The 26,097-nt window shown below is 40.4% G+C and overlaps 1 protein-coding gene, 1 long non-coding RNA gene and 1 pseudogene across 2 annotated transcripts; 1 reads left to right on the top strand and 2 right to left on the bottom strand.

Moving 5' to 3' along the window:
- Positions 1 to 3,873: 3,873 nt before the first annotated feature.
- LOC127636324 (C3a anaphylatoxin chemotactic receptor-like) lies at positions 3,874 to 5,840 on the bottom strand (annotated as a pseudogene).
- A 6,248-nt stretch (positions 5,841 to 12,088) lies between these two features.
- LOC127636323 (C3a anaphylatoxin chemotactic receptor-like) lies at positions 12,089 to 13,123 on the bottom strand. The gene has a single exon (XM_052116783.1). It carries the CDS (start codon positions 13,121 to 13,123, stop codon positions 12,143 to 12,145), a length of 981 nt encoding a protein of 326 aa, XP_051972743.1. The 3' UTR covers positions 12,089 to 12,142.
- Positions 13,124 to 23,560: 10,437 nt separating this feature from the next.
- On the top strand, positions 23,561 to 26,097 carry LOC127636450 (uncharacterized). Its single transcript, XR_007969591.1, has 5 exons — positions 23,561 to 23,858; positions 24,129 to 24,222; positions 24,324 to 24,392; positions 24,918 to 24,942; positions 25,096 to 26,097. It is a non-coding gene; the product is annotated as an uncharacterized LOC127636450 (long non-coding RNA).

The raw sequence follows: 26,097 nt of genomic DNA, 5'->3' as shown, positions 1-26,097 counted from the left end.
TTTCAAATGTCAATACTTTGAATCCTGTCTGGAAACAATCCCACTAGTAAAATATGTATGTTTATATAAAATAGGATGTCAGCTAATGAAAACTAAGGGACTTAGTTTTCAAATCTCTCTTCAAAATACAAATGTTCATCGGAGTCCCGCTCTTCTTCTGAGGAAAATGTGAACTCATCCTTACATCCAGGAGTTCACAAGCACGCTGAACAGTTTAGTTGTGTTGTGTTTACATTAAATCTCGCAGTCGGGGGCGTGAACATTTCCCTTGATTGTCTCAGCACACTAGCGTATGAATAGCGCGCTCTGCTGGTGGGTGTGATCACATTACAGATAATGAAGCTGAGCCAGGGAAACCGTACATCGCTTTGTTTCATACAGATTACATTGCAGGAGAATATTTGTTTTAAATTTTAATTGTTTTATTTAAAAGTAGACATTTTAAGCTTTCTTTAGACATATGTTTCATGTTTGAGTGATAAGTATTCGCGGAGTTTCAGTTCATTTTTACGACGTGTTTCTGAAATATGCTCGTGAACACAGAGACTGCTTGAAAGCTCACCCTTTTTATTTTCTTTATTTTACAAAAGCACAAGATTTTGTTGTTGTTGTGAGTGTACACAAATAAAAGGACCCTTAATAGTCTCTAATGATGTCTTACACTTATCTGTATACCCAAAAATGACGGAGTATTTGTTTCTGCTGTAATGACGAAAATATCCAGCTGGACGCGCCGGCGCATCCTTCGACCCCAGAGGGTTAAAACACATTTCCATGACAATTAAGTTTTCTTTAGTTTCTGTTTAGTAGCTGAACCTTTGGGTCACTTTATACAGTCTGATTCAAGAAACGACTCTTTTGGCACAATGAAACTCTTTTTTATTAATTAAAAAGTTTAAAGGTTAAAAAACAATTCTAAAAATAACATTTATAACACATATTTTATACATCACTCACTTCTGATAACTGCATAGCAACATTAAAAAGAGAAAATAGAAAATATTTAACAGCAAAATTATAAAATGACTGAAATAAATGTGATAAAAAGCAAAACCGTAAAAGCTGTATTTATGGTGAACATTTGCATTATACATGAGAGCAGTTTTGGGGGAGTTTAATATCTCCATTTGTTTTAAGACTTCACAATAGAGACCATGTGAGGGAATATATCACTAATAAACTACTGATAAATATTATACAAAAAGTGTTTTTCATATTAATGATCAAATTCATATATTCACTGAAATGAAAAGAAGAAGAGTGGACCAGACACACTTCCTAATATTGAAACACACTAGAATAAGCTTCTTATTTATTCATTTGGCGACTTGTACTTGTATGATTCATTATTTAATTTCTTAACATCTGATACACTTATAAAAGCAAATAATAGGGCAAAGAAGAAAAAATTGTTGGCATCCGTCTGTCTCTGGAGACAATGGAATATGCGTCAAGAAGTCTCTGTGGTTGGTTTGCAGCGCCTGCTGTGACTGTACAGTCCGATTTTGGAGCGGCAGGCTCTATTTCAGTTGCTGCAGATGTAGCATGTGCCTGGGTCTGTTTGTTCTACATCTGCTAATGCAACCCTCTGCCGTCTATGCTTTTTCCGCTCTTCCCACTCGTGCTCTCTTTTCTTCTCAGACACCTTGATGCTTGCTTTGACCGCTTGCCTCCATCTGCAGCGATCTGCAGCTTCTACTTCCCAGACTGCTGGATTGACGTTGCCTGCTTTCAAATCACGTTTACAAACGTCTTTGTAGCAAAGAACAGGCCTTCCTATAGGTCTGGAGCCCGTAGCAAGCTCGCTGTAGAGTAGATCCTTGGGTATACGACCATCCTGCATGCGACTGACGTGGCCTAGCCAGCGCAGGCGTTTCTGGGAGAGTAATGCAAACATGCTTGTTATTCCAGCCTGGGCCAGGACGTCCTTGTTTGGGACATGATCTTGCCAGGTGATGCCCAGGATTTTCCTGAGGCAGCGCAGGTGGAATGAGTTGAGTCTGCGTTCTTGCCGGGAGTACAGGGTCCATGCTTCACTACCATAGAGTAGAGTACTGAGCACGCAAGCTTGATACACCCTCATCTTGGTGTGGTTTGTCAGCATGGAATTATCCCAAGCTCTCTTTGCTAGGCGGGCCATAGCTGCTGCTGCCTTTCCAATCCGAGTGTTTAGTTCGGCATCCAGGGAGAGGTTGCTGGAGATGGTAGAGCCAAGGTAGGTAAAGTTATCTACCACTTCAAGGGTGTAGTCAGCAATGGAGATGTTTGGGATGCTGCTAACATCTTGGCCCATTTTGTTGGTCTTTTTAAGACTGATGGTGTGGCCAAAATCTCTACAGGCATCCATAAAGTAGTTGTTGAGTTGCTGTAGAGCTTCCTCAGAGTGTGCAGTCAAGGCAGCGTCATCTGCGAAAAGCATCTCCCGTATCAGAACCTTACGCACCTTGGTTTTTGCTCGGAGGCGTGCAATGTTGTACAGGTTTCTATCAGTTCGAGTGTAGATATATATGCCTTCTTCTGCTTTGCTAAAGGCATGGGTCAGCAGCAAGGAAAAGAAGATGCTGAAGAGCGTTGGAGCGAGTACGCAGCCCTGCTTCACTCCACCTCTGATAGGGAATGGGTCCGAGGAAGAGCCATCATACTGGACGATGCCTTGCATATCATCATGAAAAGAAGTGATGATCCTCAGGAGCATGTGGGGGCATCCTATTCTTTGCAGAAGGGTGAAGAGGCCTTTCTGGCCCACGTATCAATACAGCAAAAATAAAAATTCCAGATCTGTGTGAGCGGTTTGCTGTCTCCATCACAGAGGCCCTCAGAAACTGCCCAACGGGCAGTGCAGAAGAAAGATGGAATCATATCCGTGACGCCATCTATAACTCTGCCATGGATATTTTTGGGAAGAAAGAGAGGCAGAACCCGGATTGGTTTGAAGCAGGAATCCTGAAACTTGAGCCAGCCATCACAGCCAAGAGAGCAGCTCTGATCAGCTACAAAAGGGAGCCATCAGAAAAGACGCTCGCGGCTCTCAGGAAAGCCAGAAATGATGCCCAACGGATTGCTCGACGCTGCGCAAACGACTACTGGTTAAATCTTTGTCAGTCCATCCAACTCTCAGCCGACTGTGGTAACATCCGTGCCATGTACGATGGCATGAAGAAGGCTTTCGGCCCAAGCGTTACCAAGGTCGCTCCCATAAGGTCCTCCTCGGGAGACATTATAACAGACCGGGGCAAACAGCTGGAGAGATGGGTGGAACATTACCAGGAACTCTATGGAAGAGAAAACATCATCACTACCTCAGCAGTTGAGAACACCAACCTCCTGCCTGTCATGGATGAACTGGATGCTACCCCTTCTATGGAAGAACTTTGTAAGGCCATCGACTCTCTAGCCTGTAACAAAGCACCTGGCAGCGATGGTATTCCTCCAGAGCTCATCAAGGCTGGGGCGAAGACCGTTCTTATCCATCATTTGCATGAGCTCCTGTTACAGTGCTGGGAAGAAGGAGCAGTGCCCCAAGACATGCGTGACGCCACCATCTTCACTCTCTATAAAAATAAAGGAGACCGTAGTGACTGTAACAACTACCGTGGAATATCCCTTCTCAGCATAGTTGGAAAAGCCTTTGCCCGGGTAGTATTAAACAGGTTACAGTCGCTAGCAGAACGCGTATATCCTGAAGCTCAGTGTGGATTCAGAGCAGGGAGATCAACAATTGACATGATCTTCTCACTGAGGCAGCTACAAGAGAAATGTCGCGAGCAGAGGCGACCATTGTACATCGCCTTTATCGATTTGACTAAGGCATTCGAACAAAGAAGAAAAAATGATTCATCAGAAAAGACAATAAAGAAATGAGTTATAATCAAACTACAATGATTGTATTTGTTGTGTCTCGGTGGATTGTGGTATTTGTGTCTCCTCCTCAGAGAAAGCTCTTTCAAAAACATGTTTTAACTTTAATGAAAGTTTAAACTTCTCCTTAATATCCTGCCCTATGAAAAAATACAGAACTGGATTCAGACAGCTGTTGAAAAACGCAAAAGAGATGACCAATGGGAAAAGTCTAATGGCCATCATGACACTTTCATTCACACCAAATATCCAGATCAAAATCACAATGTGGTACGGCAGCCAACACAGAAAAAATGCCACAATAACAGCCGACATGATGCGAAACGCTCGTCCAGAGTGAAAACGACTCCTGCCTAACTTTCGTGCAATGAATCCATAACATGTGATGATGTATGAGAGGAATCAAAAAACCAAACACAAACCTGATGATAGTTAACATTGTATATGTTTCAAAGTCATCATCAAGCACTATGCAGTATTTGATGTTACCATATTCAATGGTTCTTCTTAATATCATAAAGAGCACATTAAGAGCTATAGACAGGATCCAGGCCGATACACTGGACAGTCGAACAAGCAACAGACTGCGACGATTTTTAGCCCAAACTGGAGTGATCACCTGTGTAAACCGATCCAGACTAATCAAACTCAAGATGAAGACACTGGCAAACACGGTGACATACATAACAAAAGGAAGAATCTTGCACATGACAGATCCAAATGGCCAGTTATAATTAAACTGCCATATTATTAAGAACAGTGTAGAAAAGCAGCACAGGAGGTCTGCAATCGCTAGATTAAGGAACCATATTGTATTAACGGTCCTCTTCATCTTCATTCCAGTGATGTACACAACAAAGACATTTCCTGGAACTCTGAGGAGAAACGTCAGATAGTAGAAGATCTGGGAAATCCATTTTATTGGGTTTTCCAAACTTTTATAATCATTCTCCTTCACTATGATTGAGCTGATGCTGTCCAAAGCATCCCGTTTATCCTGTTAATATCACATTACATGTAAAACCAGGAGGTTTGAGTAATAGCCAGCCAGCCCCAGGAACTGTCTCACCGCCTTTTTTGGTCTTGGGTCTCGGGCAGGCCGCAATCGCAGCAGTCTTGTCAATTTGGGGATGCACCTGCCCATGATCCAAGTGGAACCCCAGATACCGTACCTCCACCCGCCCAATCGCGCACTTCTTGCGATTTGCTATGAGTTCCGCCCACCGCTGCGATCTCAAGACCGCCCTCAAATGCTGTAAGTGATGTTGTATCATTACTGTAAACGATAATGTCATCTAATTAGGCAGCGGTGTAAGCTGCATGTGGTCTGAGGATACGGTCCATGAGATGCTGAAACGTAGCCAGGGCACCAAACAAACCAAACGAAAGTGTCACAAATTGGCCATAATCAGTGAGACGAGAACGAACTGTGGCCTCCACTCTATGTTTTGTTCTTTGAAATTGAATCGCATGAGTCACCACAGGGTATTTGTGGTACTTGGTGAGTACCCCCCTTGACCCATACAGGTATCCGGTATGCCCGGCTCATCATGTATGCCCAGTGTCAGGGATCCGGACCAACATCCCCAGCTCTATCACTATGCATTGATCCCGGAAATGTCCCGGATCCCCGCAACTCCAGCAGGCCGGCCAAGACGCCATGCCCACACCTGCATCTGTGAACACTTCCACCTGTGGGGGAGAGCAGCAGGACACTGTAGCGGTGGGGGGTCTCCACCACCTTGCACGGGGAACGGGCTGCAGTGGTTGAGCGCCTCGCCTCCACAGGGCAGGAACGGGCTCTGGGGAGAGAGCAGAGTGAGAGGGGAGGGGGAACACACAGGGGAAGAGGGAAGAGAGAGAGAGGAGGGATCTTCCACCCTCAGGTATGCCACCAAATGGTCCTCCGCAAGCTGGACAGCTTCCTCCTGTGACTTTCCCGACATCACAATTCCCAACCAGCAGCCATTTCCTGCACGCATCTCGGAGCCATTGGGAGAAAGCAAACGGGAGGACGAGGAACAAGTCACCCTCGTGGCACCGTACTTGCCCACCCAGACTTGGTTCCCGGACTTCACGCTCCTCGTGACAGCACCACCCTGGCAAATTCCCCTGAGGGAGGAACTCTTATCTCAGGGACGGGGCACATCTGGCACCCATACCCAGACCTCTGAAACCTCCATGTCTGGTCCCTGGACGGGATATGGAAAATTCATTGGTCTACCGCCCACGGTGGTAAAAACGATCACTCAGGCCAGGGCTCCCTCCACAAGGCAGTTGTATGCCCTTAAGTGCCGTGTGTTCGTGAATTGGTGTTCTTGCCAAATTGATGACCCCCAGAGATGTGCAGTCGGGTCAGTGATTTCCTTTCACCCTCCACCTTGAAGGTGTACATTGCTGCTATAGCGGCACACCACAACACAGTGGAAGGTAAGTCTTAGGTAAGACTTGATCATCAGGTGCCTGAGAGGCACCAGGAGGCTGAACCCTACTAGGCCGTGCCTCTTTCCCTCATGGGACCTCTCCGTGGTCCTTCTGGACCTTCTGAGAGCCCCGTTCGAGCCCCTAGATTTAGTTGAGTTGAAGGCGGTCGTTGAGACCGCCCTCCTGACTTCACTCACTTCCATCAAGCGAGTCAGGGACATGCAAGCATTCTCTGTCAGCCAAACATGCCTGGAGTTTGGTCCGGAAGACTCTCACGTGATCCTGTGACCCCAACTGGGCAATGTGCCCAAGGTTTCCATGACTCCTTTTAGGGATCAGGAGGTGAGCCTGCAAGCACTGCTCCGGGAGGAGGCAGACCCAGCCTTATTGTTGCTGTGTCCAATGTGTGCTTTGCACATCTACTTGGATCGCATGCAAAAGCTCTGAGCAGCTCTTTTCCTGCTTTGGTGGACAGCAGAAAGGGAACGCTTTCTCCAAATGGAGGCTTTCCCACAGGATCATGGATGTCATCACATTGGCATTCCAGGCCCAGGCCATGCCCACCCCTTTGGGAATACAAGCACACTCTACAAAGGGTGTGGCATCCTCGTGGGCACTGGTTCATGGCACCTATTTAGCAGACATCTGCAGAGCAGCAGGCTGGGCAACTCCTATAGTGTATTTTAATATTCTAGTATGTTTTTATATATCATTCAATATTTTAGTATGTTTTTATATATCAAAATACTTATATGAGTTTCCAGGCCTTTGAGTGAGCCAGGAGAGAGCATATGAGGTTACTAAAAGTGTTGATACTGCAGAGGCCACAAAGAATGGTATATAACCTTGAAAAACAAGTGTATTTCTTCAAAAACAAAAAGTGTTTCTGTTAATCAGTAGTACACTGATGAGAATCCTTGGTGTGCTGGTATGTATCTTTTCAAAGATACTTTTAATCAGTTATATGAATGGTGTCTTGTTTTAATAAGCTAAATGTATTATAATTTTGCAGCTGGTGTTTTCTTTCAAATAACAATGTGTATGAACAAACAAGGCTGCCCATTGAGAGAATGTGCTGAAAATGCAGGAAAAAGATAAAAAGTATTTGATGGAGACATGGCTGTTTACGCAGATGTTTCTAGGAGTTGATGTACTCTGTCCATGAACTGTAACATGAGGTCAAGTTATGAGAGGCTACCAAAGATATATGTTTCTTTTTCTTTTTAATAGATAGACGAGGGATCTCCCACCAATATTTAATTAACAAAGGACGTAGAACATATTGGTGGGAAAGAGACAAGGCAGTGACCTCATGCGTCAGAGACAGTGGGTAACAAGATAACAAAAAAGGTATATAACTGAGAACTTAGAAAAATGAGTCAGAACGGACAGCTGGCCGGTCTCATGTTTGTTGGTGTTCAATAAACTACAATTTTGGCATCTGGAACTCAAGACTCAAGAGTTTTCTTACAACTTAGAGAGATTCATCGCGATATTCCACGACACTCCCAAAACCTTCACAACCCTCTGGCTCACAAATTTGGCAGAGGAATTTGTAGTCGGACCCAGTACGTGTGCTAACATATACGTGTGCTAACATACCTCAGTAACCCCACTGTGATGTATCTTCCGCGGTATGGTCTCCCTATCGGTGGACCCGCATCTCCCTAGGGCAGAGCCCTCTCTGCCCCAGTCGCTGGACCTGCCGCCGCGTCTCTTCCATGTGCGGCTTTTCCCACATTTAACCTCCCCTTCAGGGCAGGATGTGGTGACCATGGGGTCTTTTCCCCCTGAAAGAATAGGAAAGGAAAAGAACATCTTCCCCAGCGCATATAATGAGAGCTAAATGCCCCCAGCCGAATAACTAAATACTCTGTGAAGAGAAAACAGAGAGAAATGGCTGTGGCTTGTTTCTGTTATTATTACTGTTTTATTTACAGTAAAAGATTCATCAGATTGAATCAAAATGATAACTTGTCAGTTAGTGAGTCATTTGGAATTATTCAATAAAAGAGCTTAATCATAATGGTAATTTGTTGGTCATTTATCATCATTTATGCATTTGGCAGATGCTTTTATCCAAAGTGATTTACAGTGCACTTATTACAAGGACAATTCCCCTGGAGCAACCTGGAGTTAAGTGTCTTACTCAAGGACACAATGGTGGTGGTTGTGGGGATCGAACCAGCAACCTTCTGATTACCAGTTATGTACTTTAGCCCACTATTCCACCACCACTCCTTGGTGAACCGGACTACACTGTAATGCTTGTTTTTGAATGCAACCAATGAACAAATTGCAATAAAAAAGATATGTTTGTTCAAATGTTATTTTGTGGTACACGTTAATTTTATTACATTTACAGTAAACTGCAAACTAACAACTCACAAATATAAGTTTAAATAATATAAAACTAATAGAAATAAATAAACTTATTTAAATTTAAAACTAATAATAAAACTAATAGAAACATTACAGTTCTACTTTTTGTTCCAGCCTGAGGACCCAACAATTGTCTGCAGGGATCTAGTTATGCCTACACTGTAATAAACATTTTATTCATAAAGCCTTCCTGGACATTTGGGTCAATTTAACACAATGAAATATTCTATTGGGTAAAAAAAATTAATAAATGTATTATGAAGCAAAATTGGTCATTTAAATGTTACCTGATCATAAAAACTGTATTCTTTCTTATAATTTCCATTTGTAGAGCATCTTTCATTCACACAGCTCTTTCAAGCTATCATCTGGTGCCTGTGTATTGACAACATTAAACAGTTCAATGACGAGTGGCAAATTCTGCCAAAAATAGGAGAGCAGATTTGGGCATATGAATATATAGACACAGGAGCCTTATATTTAAGACACAGAATGTCCCTCTAATTCATTATTTTGTTTTTAGCATGACCACATGCCATCAGTAATCACGTCATGAACTTCAGCTTATTTTAAAGCTGTAAGCATCAGTACTACCTGCTTCCTGCTTTTACACTGTGGCTATCCGCACATGACTCACCCTGTGGTCTGTGTGGGTCCTAATGCCCCAGTATAGTGACGGGGCCTCTATACTATAAAAAGGATGAGACATTAAACCGAGATTCTAACTCCCAGTCGTCATTAAAAATCCCAGGGCACTTCTCGTAAAGAGTAGGGGGTGTAACCCCAGTGTCCTTGCCAAATTCCCCCCCATCCATCATGGCCTCCTAACAGTCTCCATCCATTTATTTGCTGTATCAGTCCACTGTCTCATCTCCACCAACAGCTGGTGTGTAGTGAGCCTACTGCTGAACTATGGCATCATCCATGTGGCTTCACACTTGAGGAAAGTTCACTGTGTAAAGTGCTTTGAGTGTAGTATAAGAAAAAGTGCTTTATAAATGCAACAATCACATAGAAAACCACTTTCATGAAGCAGATTATTCTGAAAATTCACAAAAAAAGGTTCAGGACACTGTTGAAATATTTTGGGTGAGTACCCTCTTCCCCAGGCCCAGTAATGGTCCGCTAGGAACTTGCTCTTTTAGCCGGCTTTCCTGCATGTACAACCTCTGTAAATGATCCAGGATGCGTTGAAACATCTGGACTTCAATGATCCCAAAAGAGTTTGTGTAACTCTACTCATGTCCACTGACTGCCAGTTGCATACTTGCATATAAAACTCTGAATCTGCATCCTCCAAACCACTTAAACTTTAAATGAGTCGACCTACTCTAATTATTACTGACACGTGTGTGTTTTTGGTGCACCATTTACAAACACACATTACTGACAATACAGTAACTGTTGAATCAAAATGTTACCTTGATAATGATCTGTTTAGTTTCTCTACAAGACATTTTCACATTCAAACATTAATATGAATTATTGCTCATATTGTCTGTATTTGAGGCTGATAGGAACTGTTTGTGTTGATGTGATTAAAAAGAGGAACTTGTTTTACTTCTAAGTTTGCAGCGGTCTGTTTTTCCTTCTGCAGAAAAAAGTCCACAAAAGATATTTATAAAAATGACTGATTATTTTGTTTCTGTTCTTTTAAATTCTAACATTAACCCTCTGGTGTCTGAGGGTGTTTGGGGCCCTGGAGAAGTTTTGACATGCCTTGACATTTGTGCTTTTTTCAGTTGCTTAAAAACATATTAATGGATAAAGTCTGATAACACGAATATTTATGTGATTCACACCTGAGGACACAAAGACACTCCTCTGATCCCATCAATGAGGAATGTGACCGAGAGAGAATGAATGTGAGGAGACTTAATGATCAAAATCAAGTTTTAAGTTAAAAGAAGTAATCTGACTTTACTTAATTTTAGACCTACACTACCATTAACTCTTTCCCCGCCAAACACGGAATTTTCCGGGTTTTATGAAAAAACGCTTCCCCGTCAAACACGGAATTTTCCGGGTATCCGTGTTTTAGGTGGCATACGGTAAGGAAGACCCGCACGCATGTTTTGAAAGAGTACGCAACTCTTTGATCAAAGAAACAGACTGCGATTGTCTCAAACATTAAAAACGATGGCGGGGAAAGAGTTAAAAGAAGTCTCTTCTGTTCACCAACACTGGATTTATTTGATCCAAAATACAGCAAAAACATTGTGTGAACTCATTTTACAATTTAAAAGAACAGTTTTCTATTTAAATATATTGTAAAAATGCAATTTGTGATCATAGCTGAATTTTCAGCATCATTACTGCAGTCTTCAGTGTCACATGATCCTTCAGAAATCATTATAAGATGCTGATTTTCTAATATGGGCATATTTAAAGTGCATTTTACTCATTTAACCTGAACACATATTTGCAAGAACAAGCTTTGTTGATGATAACGAGGCAGCATAAACACTAGTTAAAATATAATCTAAACATTCATATTATTTTTATATCATATTACATCTCATATTTATATCATACAGCATACAATGTAAATAACAACATTTACATGTAACTAAAACTTGCCTATTAGGACATATTTCAAATGTCAATACTTTGAATCCTGTCTGGAAACAATCCCACTAGTAAAATATGTATGTTTATATAAAATAGGATGTCAGCTAATGAAAACTAAGGGACTTACTCGTCTGAAATTGTATCCTCAGCTGGATCAAATCTCTCTTCAAAATATAAATTTTCATCTGAGTCCCGCTCTTCTTCTGAGGAAAATGTGAACTCATCCTTACATCCAGGAGTTCACAAACACACAGAAATTTGAGTTGTGTTGTGTTTACATTAAATCTCGCAGTCGGGGGTGTGAACATTTCCCTTGATCGTCTCAACGACTCTTTTAGCACAATGAAACTCTTTTTATTAATTAAAAGGTTTAAAGGTCATAAACAATTCTAAAATTAACATTTATAACACATATTCTATACATCACTCACTTCTGATAACTGCATAACAACATTAAAAAGAGAAAATAGAAAATATTATAAATGACTGAAATAAATGTGATAAAAAGCAAAACAGTAAAAGCTGTATTTATGTTGAACATTTGCATTATACATGAGAGCAGTTTTGGGGGAGTTTAATATCTCCATTTGTTTTAAGACTTCACAATAGAGACCATGTGAGGGAATATATCACTAATAAACTTCTGATAAATATTAAACAAAAAGTGTTTTTTCATATTAATGATCAAATTCATATATTCACTGAAATGAAAAGAAGAAGAGTGGACCAGACACACTTCCTAATATTGAAACACACTAGAATAAGCTTCTTATTTATTCATTTGGCAACTTGTATGATTCATTATTTAATATCTTAACATCTTATACACTTATAAAAGCAAATAATAGGGCAAAGAAGAAAAACTGATTCATCAGAAAAGACAATAAAGAAATGAGTTATAATCAAACTACAATGATTGTATTTGTTGTGTCTCGGTGGATTGTGGTATTTGTGTCTCCTCCTCAGAGAAAGCTCTTTCAAAAACATGTTTTAACTTTAATGAAAGTTTAAACTTCTCCTTAATATCCTGCCCTATGAAAAAATACAGAACTGGATTCAGACAGCTGTTGAAATACGCCAAAGAGACGACCAATGGGACAAGACTAATGGCCATCATGGCACTTTCATTCACACCAAATATCGCGATAAAAAACACAATGTGGTACGGCAGCCAACACAGAAAAAATGCCACAATAACAGCCAACATGATGTGAAATGCTCGTCCAGAGTGAAAACGACTCCTGCCTAACTTTCGTGCGATGAATCCATAACATGTGACGATGCATATGAGAGGAATCAAAAAACCAAACACAAACCTGATGATAGTCAACATTCTATATGTTTCAAAGTCATCAAATTCAAACGCTATAATTATCATCATAAAGGGCACATTAACAACCATAGACAGGATCCAGGCCGCTACACAGGACAGTCGCGCAAGCAACGGACTTCGATGATTTTTAGCCCAAACTGGAGTGATCACCTGTGTAAACCGATCCAGACTAATCAAACTCAAGATGAAGACACTCGCAAACATGCTGACATTCATAACATATGGAAGAATCTTGCACACGACAGATCGATATGGACAGTGATTGCCAGTAAAGTCCCCTATTACAAAGAACAGTGCAGAAAAGCAGCACAGGAGGTCTGCAATCGCTAGATTAAGGAACCATATCGTATTAACGGTCCTCTTCATCTTCATTCCAGCGATGTACAGAACAAAGACATTTCCTGGAACTCCGAGGAGAAACGTCAGATAGAAGAAGATCTGAGAAATCACTTTTATAGCAGTTTTCACTTGTGGAGTCACATCTTCACCATCTTTGTATTTGTAATCATAGAAATAATAATTTTCACTTTCATTGTATGTAGATGTCAGGTTCATTTTGATTGAGCTGATGTTACCCAAAGTGTCCCGTATATCCTGTTAATATGAATCATATTTAAAGTTATTTAAATATTTAAACATATTTATCATCATATTTAAAAAAACATTTTTATTGCTGACACCACAGCAAACATACAACATCAATGCATTTGTAGATGTTTTAACTTTGATTGTAAATGTGCAACCAAATAAATGTAACTTTCAAGTAAAACAAAACATTAAAAATCACAAAATTATCTGTTACAGTAACCATATACATTAACCACTTTAATGCACTTCTAACAAAATTTGGGGTCATTTACATGTAAATATTGCATTTTCCATGCATACCTTCATTTCATTTTTACAGGGTTTTTTTAACTGAGACACAAATTAAGATATCAAATAAGAGTTTATCAAATATAGTCATTTACTTTATTTACTTACTATGTCGGCTGCTCAAGTGATGATCTTGCTAATGTCCAAATGTCAAATGACAGTAAAAACTGGTTCCCTTTTATGGAGATGCAACAGATCTGATGTCACAGGATGACTTCAACTCTTTTCTGAGAAGTCAATGTTATTTACAGTCTGAATAACCAGGAGCACAACCATACATTCACTTAATCGTGTTACAGTAATTTACATAATTGTTCCTCTCACAGTCTTGGACTAAAACATTAACAGTAAAATGCAGAATGGCAATCTGAGATTTTATGTTTACACTATCACAGCTGTGAGTAAATTACAATAAATTATCAAGAATTATAATTATGCAATCATCCAAAGCAATTTACAAATGAGAATAATACAAGCAGGGACAGAACTTTAAGTCTTTTTAATAATACATTGTCAACTAAAATCTAAAAAATATGAAATAATAATGAAACACACTAGAAACACCTGTAAACAATCAGGAAGGGATGATGAACTAAGACAAGAACAGAGAAATCAACTTCAAATAAAAGTCACAAGTCATATCGAACGCTACGGGCCATTAGGGGAAGGACCCATACATTACATAGCCCCCCTTAAATGGGAGGATACTGACGCCACACAAACACCAGTCAGACCAGGCGGAAAGCCAGGACAATGGATGTCGTGATGCATATGACATATCAAAAAAATATGAAAGATCCAAATGGCCAGTGATTGTCTAGAAGAATTTTTGCCAGGCATACGGCCAGGGGTGGCCATGGTGGACCAGGCGGATGGCCAGAGCGGAGGCAGCAGGTGACCACCAGGGTTCTGGCAGCCAATAGACAAGGGGGAGCCAGGCGATGCAACAGGAGATCACAGGATATCAGGAGCAGATGCTGGAGGCCACGGGGGATCAGGAGTGGACACTGGAGACCACGGGGTATCAGGAGCAGACACTGGAGAACATGGGGGATCAGGAGCAGACACTGGAGAACATGGGGGATCAGGAGCGGATGCTGGAGAACATAGGGGATCAGGAACGGATGCTGGAGGCAGCAGGTGACCACTGGCTGATGGCCAAGAGAGGCTGGTGAGGTCCAGGCAACAGGGGACTCAGAGGTCAGGGCAGCTGGGGACTCAGAGAGAAAGGCAACAGGGGACTCAGAGAGAAAGGCAACAGGGGACTCAGAGAGCAAGGCAACAGGGGACTTAGAGAGCAAGGCAACAGGGGACTCAGAGAGCAAGGCAACAGGGGACTCAGAGAGCAAGGCAACAGGGGACTTAGAGAGTAAGGCAACAAGGGACTCAGAGAGCAAGGCGACAGGGGAATCAGAGAGCAAGGCGGCTGGGGACTCAGAGAGCAAGGCAGCTGGGGACTCAGAGAGAAAGGCAACAGGGGACTCAGAGAGCAAGGCGACAGGGGACTCAGAGAGCAAGGCGACAGGGGACTCAGAGAGCAAGGCAACATGGGACTTAGAGAGTAAGGCGACAAGGGACTCAGAGAGCAAGGCGACAGGGGAATCAGAGAGAAAGGCAACAGGGGACTCAGAGAGAAAGGCAACAGGGGACTCAGAGAGCAAGGCAGCTGGGGACTCAGAGAGAAAGGCAACAGGGGACTTAGAGAGTAAGGCAACAGGGGACTCAGAGAGCAAGGCAACAGGGGACTCAGAGAGCAAGGCAACAGGGGACTCAGAGAGCAAGGCAACAGGGGACTCATAGGGCTCAATGGTCAAGGCAGCTGGAGACATAGAGGGGTCAGAGGTTCTGGCATCTGGGGATGCAGAGGGCTCAGATGTCAGACCAGCTGGAGAGGCAGGGGGCTCCGACATCAGAGCAGCTTGCGATGCAGGGGACTCAGATGTCAGGGCAGCTGGGGACTCAGAGGTCAGGACAGATGGGGACTCAGAGAGCAACAGGGGTCTCAGAGAGCAAGGTAGCTGGGGACTAAAAGGTCACTTTCAAAAACACATATTGGAGAACACTTAACCTTCTCCTTAAAATCTTGCCCCATGAAAACATACAGAACCGGGTTCAGACAGTTGTTAAAATGCACTAAAAGAAATCCACTCTCCACTCTCAAGGCCACCAAGATACTTAATATACAATAACATATAAATATACACTTCATAAACAAATCCACTGTGAGGTACAGCAACCAACAAAGAAAAAAGGCCACATTAACAGCCAACATGATACATAACGTTCGTCCACGGATAAAATGACTCCTGTCTAACTTTCTATCCACTTCTGGAGACACATCTTCTTTAGCATACTCTGGGAAGTAATCTTATAGAAGTAATCAACTCTAATTATAGAATTCCTTCTGTTGTGATAGAAGCAATCGTCTCTAAGTATTCATCTTGCTTTGAGCTGAAATCTTCTTATTTCCTGTTAATATCACATATTATCAATGTCATAATCATACATAAAGCGTCCAGACGAGATCATCTGTTCCAATGCTGACAGCACCTTCAGAATATCATATTAAAATTATTGGCCAGTTTGCTTTATGGTGATACCAACATGATACCAAATAAATGCTAGTTTTAGTGGAAAGTAAAAAAAGAAGATGATGATGACGACTCTTCTGGTGAACTGTTTGTATTTTTCTCAGTTAAAGGTTTCATCAACATTTCACAACTTGAGCTGAGTTGTGCAATGTCATGCACAGGAGAGAAACACACCACGTTCACTATATATACTCCATCAAATGTATGTGCACATAATATATGAGTGGATATACTGTAGATGGTTAAAATAAATACATTTAGAAAAGAAAAGACCAATCACAATTCAGTATTCAATAACCTCTGTTGGTTACATCTTGAACATTCTAACAATGAAACACAAACAGAGATTTTTCAAACGGTAATCTTAATTTTAATTTGTAGTATAGGGGTACAACAGGGCTATAGGCTCCTTGGGGTAAAAGCAGGGCCATTTGAGGGGGACAGTTCCCCACCAATAATCAGATATGGCCAGATTGTACCCCCAATTATTGTTACCCTTGTTGCTGTTCTGCTGCAGTCCATTATGCACTGCTGTTGAATTGTCATGACGTTGTTGCAAGTATAACATAATGGTTTAAAAAAGTACCATTTTTACTACGCTCAGTAGTCTAACACCGCTCGTCAGTGTCATTTAATATGTCAATCAAATCGATGAATGCGGGACTCAAGTTTCAGTCGCTAAGTGGGAACCTCGTGGATTATTCCAGCGCCGTGCATCAGCAAGAAGTTCAGGATAAGAGTCTTTGTGTCATGTATGTTTGTGTCATGTATGATGTCATTAACTAAACATGCAATATTTGCCCACTGTTTTAAGATTGAAATTTTGTACCAACTGACAGTCATTTCCAAGGGTGCAAACTATTCACCATTTTGGGAAATTCAGCATTTAGAATTGGAAATATGTCACGTACAGTCAGTGCTTGAAGTGTGGTGGTGTGCAGTTGTACGCAGTACCTGCACTTCTCTAATTTTGTCTAAAGAGTACTGACAGATTTTCTTGCGTACCTCCACTTCTCAGAGTCTCCGGTACAAAAATTATTTTTCTGTAAATTGCTTACATGTATTTGGTGTAGAAAATTATTCCGAAGGAAGTATGATTGCTAGAGCTGTCAGAAATAACATGTTAATGCCTGCGATTAATTAAGGTTTAATGTGTTAATTTTTCTTAATCGCAATTAACGCATTTACGGTTAATACAGCATAAACACTTGTGTGAAGGGCCGAACCTTTGTAATGTGTCCACCTAGAGTCATTACACAGACGCACTGGGAAAGATCGAGAAACAAATGGACGTGAGCAGGTTGCAGTAAATCTGAATAAACAGTCCTAATATACAGTCTGTAATATTCTCTTGTGAATAATAGTTTCAAGATCCACAAATCAATGTCAAGTCGACTCTGGACATCTTCTGCTGTACTCTAGTTAGGGCATATCTATTAGACAATGAAAAATTGCACACGAAAATATTATACATAATTCACTTATCCCAACCTTGATAAACTTTACACACTTATTTGTGCATTTATTGAGTGTTTATAAACGTACATAAGCATATATGCCATTCAATTTATTGCAGGAGTTATAGATCATAATCAATGTTTCTGGTTCAGGCAGATTAAACTAAAGCAGCCTAATTGTGGGTTGGAGGATAACTAAGGTGTATGTCTGGCTAAATAGACGAGTCTTTAGTCTAGACTTAAACTGAGGGAGTGTGTCTGCATCTCGAACAGTGTTAGGGAGACTATTCAATAGTTTAGGTGTAACCCGCACACACACACACAAGACGAGACAGTCACAATGTCGGATGAAAAAATGCTTTATTAAAATAAAGCAGTGCAGGCAAAAGTACAAACAGGGTAAATCCAGAGGAGAGTTGTCGAGGGGAGCGTAGGGTCAAAAGCCGGGGAATCAAAGAGAGTAAAGGGGCAAATCCGGGAGAGAGTGGTCAACGAGAGGGGGAGATCGAAGCCGGAAAACAGAAACAACTACACGGGACTAGCGAGAGCAAAAGACAGGGGAACTAGGGGAAAAGGGAGCTGGCAAGCTAATGGGGCGAACAAGAGGAGTCAAAACTAGACGAGACTAGCGGGGGGCAAAGACGCGGGAAACTAAACACAATAACCAACAACCGTGAGACGAAAGGGTAGTGATATATATAGGGGCGAGTGCAGGTGTAAACAATGACAGGTGATGAGACGAGTGCAGGTGAAACTAATGTGCAGGAGTGCAGATGACGCGAGTGCAGGTGGTCATAATGTTCTGGCGCATGGGAGCGGGCATGTGATCCCGAGGAGGGAGACCTGCTAAAGAGCATGGGAGCTCATAATAGCAAAACGAGCGTGAAAGCTCGAAGGAGCAAAACGGGCGTGGAAGCCCGAGGGAGGAAAAAGAGCGTACGAGCTCAACGGGGCGGAGCGAGGGAGCGGGGTTCATGACATTAGGAATCAAATATGAAAAGGATCTACTTCCTTTTGTGGATTTTGATATTCTAGGAACTATTAACAGGCCAGAATTTTGGGATCGTAATGAACGTGATGGAGTATAGCGTTTCAGAAGGTCACTTAAGTACTGCGGAGACCATTCAAAGCTTTGTACGTAGTTACAGAATTTTTTAATTAATACGGAATTTAACAGGTAACAATGTAACGATGATAAAATGGGGCTAATATGATCATATTTCTTAGTTCTCGTCAGCACTCTGGCTGCTGCATTTTGAACCAATTGAAGTTTATTTATTGATCTTGCTGGACGTCCTCCCAGTAATGCATTACAATAATCTAGTCTTGAGGTCATGAACGCATTAATTAGTTTTTCGGCATCAGCAACAGAGAGCATGTGTCGTAATTTAGCAAGATTTCTTAGGTGGAAGAATGCTGTCCTACAAACATTGGTCATTTGATTTTCAAAAGGACTGATTGGTATCAAATATAACACCTAAATTCTTCGCTGTTGAAGATGATGTAACAGTACATCCAGTGGTTAAATTGGCTTTTGTTGGGAGGGGGAGCCCTTATTTACGGTGAATGGTCATCATTCAAAATCCCGCCGTAAAATGACTTAATGTGTTTTTACACCAAAGGGGCTCTTCAGTATTAATGTGTAAGGTAGGGTTGAGTAGTTATTCAAACAAAGACAAATACTTTACAATTCACTTATTTTATTATTATTTTTTACCTTGAATGTTAACAGGCACAAGCAACGGATTTCACCCTCGGAAAACTTATGAAATGAACATGTTTGAAAATATCCCTTCGCACCTGAATGTTAATGTAACTCTTGCAGTAATTATTTATCATATTCATGCAGCCTGTGTTATTCTGTTGAGTGTTGAAAAACCATGACTCTTTTAGCATGTAAACGGGTAAAGTTTTAGAAAGAAAAAACTCATCCACTTTGCGACAAACATTAGTTGTTCTATACATTTAAAAAAATATATTATTAAAACTGAATAATAAATGAACAGGGAAGTAGAGTTGGCAAAATAAATGTAAATCTCTGCCTTTATTGAGTTTTTAATGCCTGATAGAAAAGTATCTATCTTTGTAGAGCAATACAATTCTTTAGGCAATTGCAGAATAGTCCCATTAGTCACAGATACACTTCAGAAAATTGAGTACACAACTATTTCTGGGCTTAAAAGATACAAAAACCAAATCAATGCAGAACATTTTATCTCAAAAGCAATACAATGTGGAACCCCATGCACTACTTAAAGCCTGATGTGGCCCCTTAACCAAAATAGTTAAAAATATTAACTATTACACAATATTACACACCATTACCTTTACAAATTTGTTTCAGGATTTTACATGAGTAAATGTAACTTGTTATATTTTGACAAAATATTTCAGTTTCAAATGAAATAATCTAAAGGTAAAATTTATTAGACATCAACAGTGGCAGTTTAAAGTTTCAAGATGTGTTTCAGCTAGTATGTATTTTTCATAAATACATTAATTTATTATTATTATTAATATTATTTAAGACTAGCACACTGACCTAACCATGGTAATGAGGAGCCTTTCCTTCTGTGTATAAAAATTTAATATTAGGTAACAAATGTGATAATAATGGGCTCATATAAGTATAGTTTCTGTAGATTTTTCTACATCAACAACAAAAATAATGCCACTTGATGCATGTCCTTGTACTGGAAAACTATGCAACATAAAACTATGCAACATAACAGGAAATGCGACCCAGGATATATTAAATACAGGTTATGTTTAATCTATGGCAGGTCGACACTTGATGTCCAATGTAAAATCTGTCCTGAAGCAAAACCAGTTGAGAAGCGCTGAGATAAAGGTACAGACAGTAGCATATTCGGATATATTCTATCGCTCTAGCCGTTAGCGGGTTTCCATGGTAACGTCGCTGTTATGCTTAGAATTGTGACAGTTTTCCCTTGATGGCTGTGGGCGGGGTGCTGAATCAGCGATTAAAGCATTTACATACCTGGATAATTCCAGGTAGCCTGGGTGTCTCTGTGTAGTCTTGCTAATTATTCAGTCTCATATGCCATGTATTTGTCAGGAGTCAGGAGATGAAAAATAATTCAAGTGGAATAACAATATTTGGTGCTGAAGGAGACGGAGCTGAGCTCCGGCAGGGTGTGTTGCGGACCTGAGGAGGCGGAGCTGCGCTCCAGTGCGCTACGGCCCAATTTAACCTCTGAGTACATCCATCGAGAGTCAAATTATATTTTGGTGGCTTATTTTTTAGAGTTTTTTAGTCCAATAATTAGTACCTCTGTTTTGTCAGAATTGAGTAAAAGGACATTTATGGCCATCCACTCTTTTTTTTCATTGATACACCCTGCAAATTTGGAGAATAGTGAAATCTCATCAGGTTTTGAAGAAACATAAAGTTGTGTATCGTCGGCATAGCAGTGGAAACTTATACCACGATATCTCCCAGGGGAAGCATATACAAGGAGGAAAGCAGAGGCCCTAAAACTGATCCCTGTGGCACTCCATACTTTACTTTTGTTAGGTTTGACAATTCCTCATTTACATAGACAAAGTGGTAGCGGTCTGCTAAATAGGACCTAAACCATGCTAATGCAACTCCACAAATGCCAACATAATTCTCCAGCCTATTCAAGAGAATGTCGTGATCTATCGTGTCTAATGCAGCACTAAGATCTAAAAGCACAAGAGGAGAAATGCTTTACATCAGTTACACCTTTATTTCCTTCAGAAACAGGCTAATATCCTCAACTTTGTACAGTACATATTTACATGTTCATTTTGAGAGCATAGAGAAGCATTGAAACACACAGAAAGACTAGAATCTGAATCATCATTACTATCTGAAAACCCCACAATCATCTTTAACTTGTTTACTTGTTTTAGCACCTGGAATTCTGAAGATTGGCAAATCCAAATCACATTCGTCAGTCAATTTCCTTTCTTCATTTCCAAGTTCCTCATCCTGCTCTAAAGATACCGGAGATGAAACACTTTGTGACTGAATTTCAGCAGTTTCTGTCACTAAACATTCTTCCACAGTATCCACAGGAGGAGAGGCGGGTGTTGTGTCGAAGTCTGTTTCCCCCCTAGCCCCGCCCCCTTCCAAACGACGAGCGAAGCGCGCGTTCCATAAAAGCTCGCCCCCGAGATGCTGTGCTCGTACCACTGAGGTTCTACGGAGAGCGCGAAGGCTCAAAAACAATTTTAACGAGCTTTATCTGTGTAATGTTGTATTTGAGAAGTGAGAGGCAAATTTCATAATTGTCCAGTTATATTTTCGAAAAGGATTAACAAGCATTTTTATATCTTTTTGAACACAACCAACTACTGTTATTTCTATCAATATATAATATTATATTTGTCAGAGTTTTTATTTTTAATATTGTAGACTATTGGAATAAATGCACGCTCACTCAAATAACTGTTTATGGGGTAATATGAGCTCTCCATATTGAACACAGGTGGAGCAGTGTCTGACAGTAACATTCCCAGCTGTCAGAATGTGTTCCCCCTGCAATAATGGGGGTGGTTTTAAGGGGCAAAAGATAAAACTTTAAAATGTTTTATCTACAATTTCTTCGTTTTCTCAGTAAACTGTGGCGAAAGTGCACTTGTTGGGACAGAAAACCATCAGATTTAATTTACTGTAACAGATGAACTAAAGTGGACAACGGCGCTCTCTTGTGGCCAAATTACGTAATTGCATTTCTACAAAAAAAAAAAAAAAAAAAAGGCATCGCTTAGGGGGAAAAAAGAAATATGTAAGAACGGTAGAATATTTAGCCTATGAACTCACAGTTATGTGAGTGAGCGTGCATTTATTACAATAGTCTACAATATTAAAAATAAAAACTCTGACAAATATACTATTATTTATTGATAGAAATAACAGTAGGTGGTTGTGTTCAATAAGACATTAAAATGCAACAAACATAGGTTCTTGTTACCTCTTTTCCAAAGTATAACTAGACTGTTATGAAATTTGCATCTCACTTCTAGAATACAACATTCTACAGATAAAGCTCGTTAAATACTCTAGTTTTGAGCCTTCGCACTCTCCGTAGAACCTCAGTTGTACGAGCACAGTATCTCGGGGGCGAGCTTTTAGGGAAAGCGCGCTTCCCTCATCGTTTGGAATAGGCTCTATGCACGGAGGTGCATGACGTATTTCCGGTGAAATTTAAGGATGCTAATTCATTCCCTACATCTCATTCCCTACATTTGTTCACTCTTTCTTACCCACAATGCAATCTGATTTCGAGGGTACATACGATTTGTGCCCTGTCCCAAATGGCACACTCCGGACTTGTGGACTTCCTCAGAGTCCACACTTCGGTGACGTCATGTAGTGCAGACTTATAGGGCCCCTCGCGCAAGTCCACAAGGGCGCATTGAGAAGTATTTTTGGGACAGACTCGATCGTGAAGCGTGGTTATTGTTGGACAGGAGCTGCAGGTTCGGTTCGGGGAAATATGCTGCCTATTGTTGTTGTTTTTACTATTGTGTTTGCGAGATGGCTTGCCATGCAGAGAAATCAAATTTATACGCTCCAACGTCGTAGAAGACAAGATTATTTTTCATGCATACAAATGCTGATGTTATGCACGGAGGAAAGGGTAAGCAAATAAATGTTATTGACTTTGTAGATAAACATATAACTTGTCAAAAGTTGTTAATGCATTAAGTCATTATTATTTGATTTACTGTTTAATATTCTTTTTTCTTTATATACATATATATATATATATGTATTTTATATTTTTTATGTGTACCTTGTTTTTTTTATGTCGTTTTTTCTCTTTTTCTTTTCTTTTCTCTTGTCTTGTATTAATCAATACCAGTGAAAGGTGACGCTCATTCCATTTGATTGCTAATTATGTAGCTATAAAGGGTAGGCTTAATAAGCAGTGGCTTAAGCCATAATGATACTTACACTTAAATATTTTCTTCTCAGCCATGTTATCAATTGTCTGTGTCCGTGAGCGAAAGCGCTCTTCACACCAGTTGTCTGATTGGCCTTTCGCAAGGACTCCTGGGTACTTGAAGTGCGTGAAGCCTGGATCTATGCGGGCTTCGCGGAAGACCGCTTCAAGGGTACAAAGGGGCGCTGCTGAGCACACTTCAGAGCGTTAAAATGCTAAATGGGACGGCCTACGGACTCGTAGACTCAGCGAGCACGCGCAATTTAAGTCCACGAGACCGAAAGTCCGCATGAAGTGCGCCATTTGGGACAGGGCAGTACACTCTCCCGACCCCTATTTCCCATAATCCAACGCGGAGACGCGGCAGTGTGCAAAATAAAATTGCAAATGGCGGACGTAAACACCGGAGGCGGCAACTTTTACAAATGTAAGTAACTATTTTATTAATTCAAATAAATCTGTAGCAAGATTTAACTAAGTAAAATTATACATATTGATGGATTAATTTATAAATGGCCACTAACTCCGCTTAAATGCAATTTTTGACTCGAAACTAGCAAGTGTGATTTTTACTGTCGAGATTTCACATAGCAAATTATAATTTGTTGGATTCTTCACATATATTATTTATCACATGTAACTACTGTATTCGCATATGCCTTAGAAAATAATGTACCGAAGATTTCTATTGTTTTAGGCATGGATGAAGACGTAAAGCGTCTCATAATGAGCAGGATGGCCAATGGGCATCTCTTCTCTGGGCGCAGGAACGCAGCCCTGTTTGGATGGGAGTGAGTTTGTGGATTTCTTTTCCTCAGAAATTAGTAGAGTTCAGTTTCATTTTATATGAGTAAATAGTAATATTTAAGTTATTACGTTACATGTACTACAGAACTGTTCTGAAAGGGGTTGCTTGGTGTGGTAACCCCTGCCAAAAAGTGGGAAAAATTGAACCTACAAGGTAAATTCATCATAATAATATATGCAGTTCTTCTTGTAAATGTACATAATTTGCTTCATCTGCAAGATGTTTTTTAATGATGCATAAAAGTAGCTTTTTTTAGTAATGCATTAATGTATCTATTTGATATTACAGATATGTACATACATTTCACAAATTCAGATAATATCTAAATTTACAAATTATCCTTTTAGAACGTTTACAAGCCCTTGGTTATTTATATCATATGTCCTCCTTCACTCCGCCACTCAGGACAATTGAAGAGCTCATACTCAACTATTAATTATCCAGAATTGCTAGATGGTGTCAGGAAGTGTAATCAAACTTGAAATCTTGGAGCATGAAATCTAGGGCTAGAAGACTATGTCAAGGTTTATTGAAAAAGGAGTGTAAAAATATTTTGTCTGTTCTAATCAAAAAACTAATAGTCTTACTCATAACCTTTTTGGTGCCTTTATGCCTTGCATTGTATGGAGATAAACCGATCATGTCTCTAAAATATTTGTATGACTTTTTCTTCCACAGAGCACAAGTTTGAGACCACTTAAGGGTGAGTAAATGAAGAGTAAATTATAATTATTGGATGAACTATTCCTTTAAAACCATACTGAATGACTTTATGCTGTCAGAGCCTTTTTATATGAAAATGTTATGTGTAAGTAATCTCTGTAAGATTTATAATTCTCTTCTAAATCATTTGTAGGAGATAAGGAAGCCACCCACCCCTCCTCATGGACTACACCAGATTTGACAGTTCTTGCTCCAAGGCACTTGCAAGTTCCCGGACATTTCTGGGGGGAATGGCCCTAACCCTCACCCTCCGTTCCAACAGGACTCAGACGTGCACAATAGGATTGAGATCCAGGCTCTTCGCTGGCCATGGCAGAACACTGACATTCCTGTCTTGCAGGAAATAACGCACAGAACGAGCAGTATGACTGGTGGCATTGTCATGCTGGAGGGACATGTCAGGATGAGCCTGCAGGAAGGGTACCACATGAGGGAGGAGGATGTCTTCCCTGTAATGCACAGCATTGAGATTGCCTGCAATGATAGCAAGCTCAGTCCGATGATGCTGTGACACACCGCCCTAGACCATGACAGACCCTCCACCTCCAAATCAATCCAGAGTACAGGCCTCGGTGTAACACTCATTCCTTCGACGATGGACAGTGGAATTTATCTCTGCTCATCTGCAGTCCTCTTGCCTTCATGTAGCATGCCTAAGACATGTTCATGCAGATGAACAGGGACACTGGGCATCTTTCTTTTGGTGTTTTTCAGAGTCAGTAGAAAGATCTCTTTAGTGTCCTAAGTTTTTATAACTGTGACCTTGCCATTTGTAAGCTGTTAAGTGTCTTAATGACCATTCCACAGGTGGAATTTGTTTATGGTTCATTGAACAAGCATGGAAACAATAAAGATCTGTAAAGTTATTTGGATTTTTTCAAAATTCTTTAAAAATACAGTGTCCTGAAAAGGGGATGTTTCTATTTTTGCTGAGTTAAAATAAATATATATATTATATACACACACTCACACTATAGTGTAAGGTATTGTGTTAAATGTGTAATCCATTCTTCTGGACATTAAATTGTTTTTTATTTATATAAACATAAGATACACAAATTATCTACTGACATCAGTGTATTAACTTCAACTTTGAACACTATATTTTATTAGCTTATCTTATGTAGACAAAATA

Source organism: Xyrauchen texanus, chromosome 44 (assembly GCF_025860055.1).
Source record: "Xyrauchen texanus isolate HMW12.3.18 chromosome 44, RBS_HiC_50CHRs, whole genome shotgun sequence".
NCBI classification, from domain to species: Eukaryota; Metazoa; Chordata; class Actinopteri; order Cypriniformes; family Catostomidae; genus Xyrauchen; species Xyrauchen texanus.
This window is presented reverse-complemented; position numbering and strand designations above follow the sequence as displayed.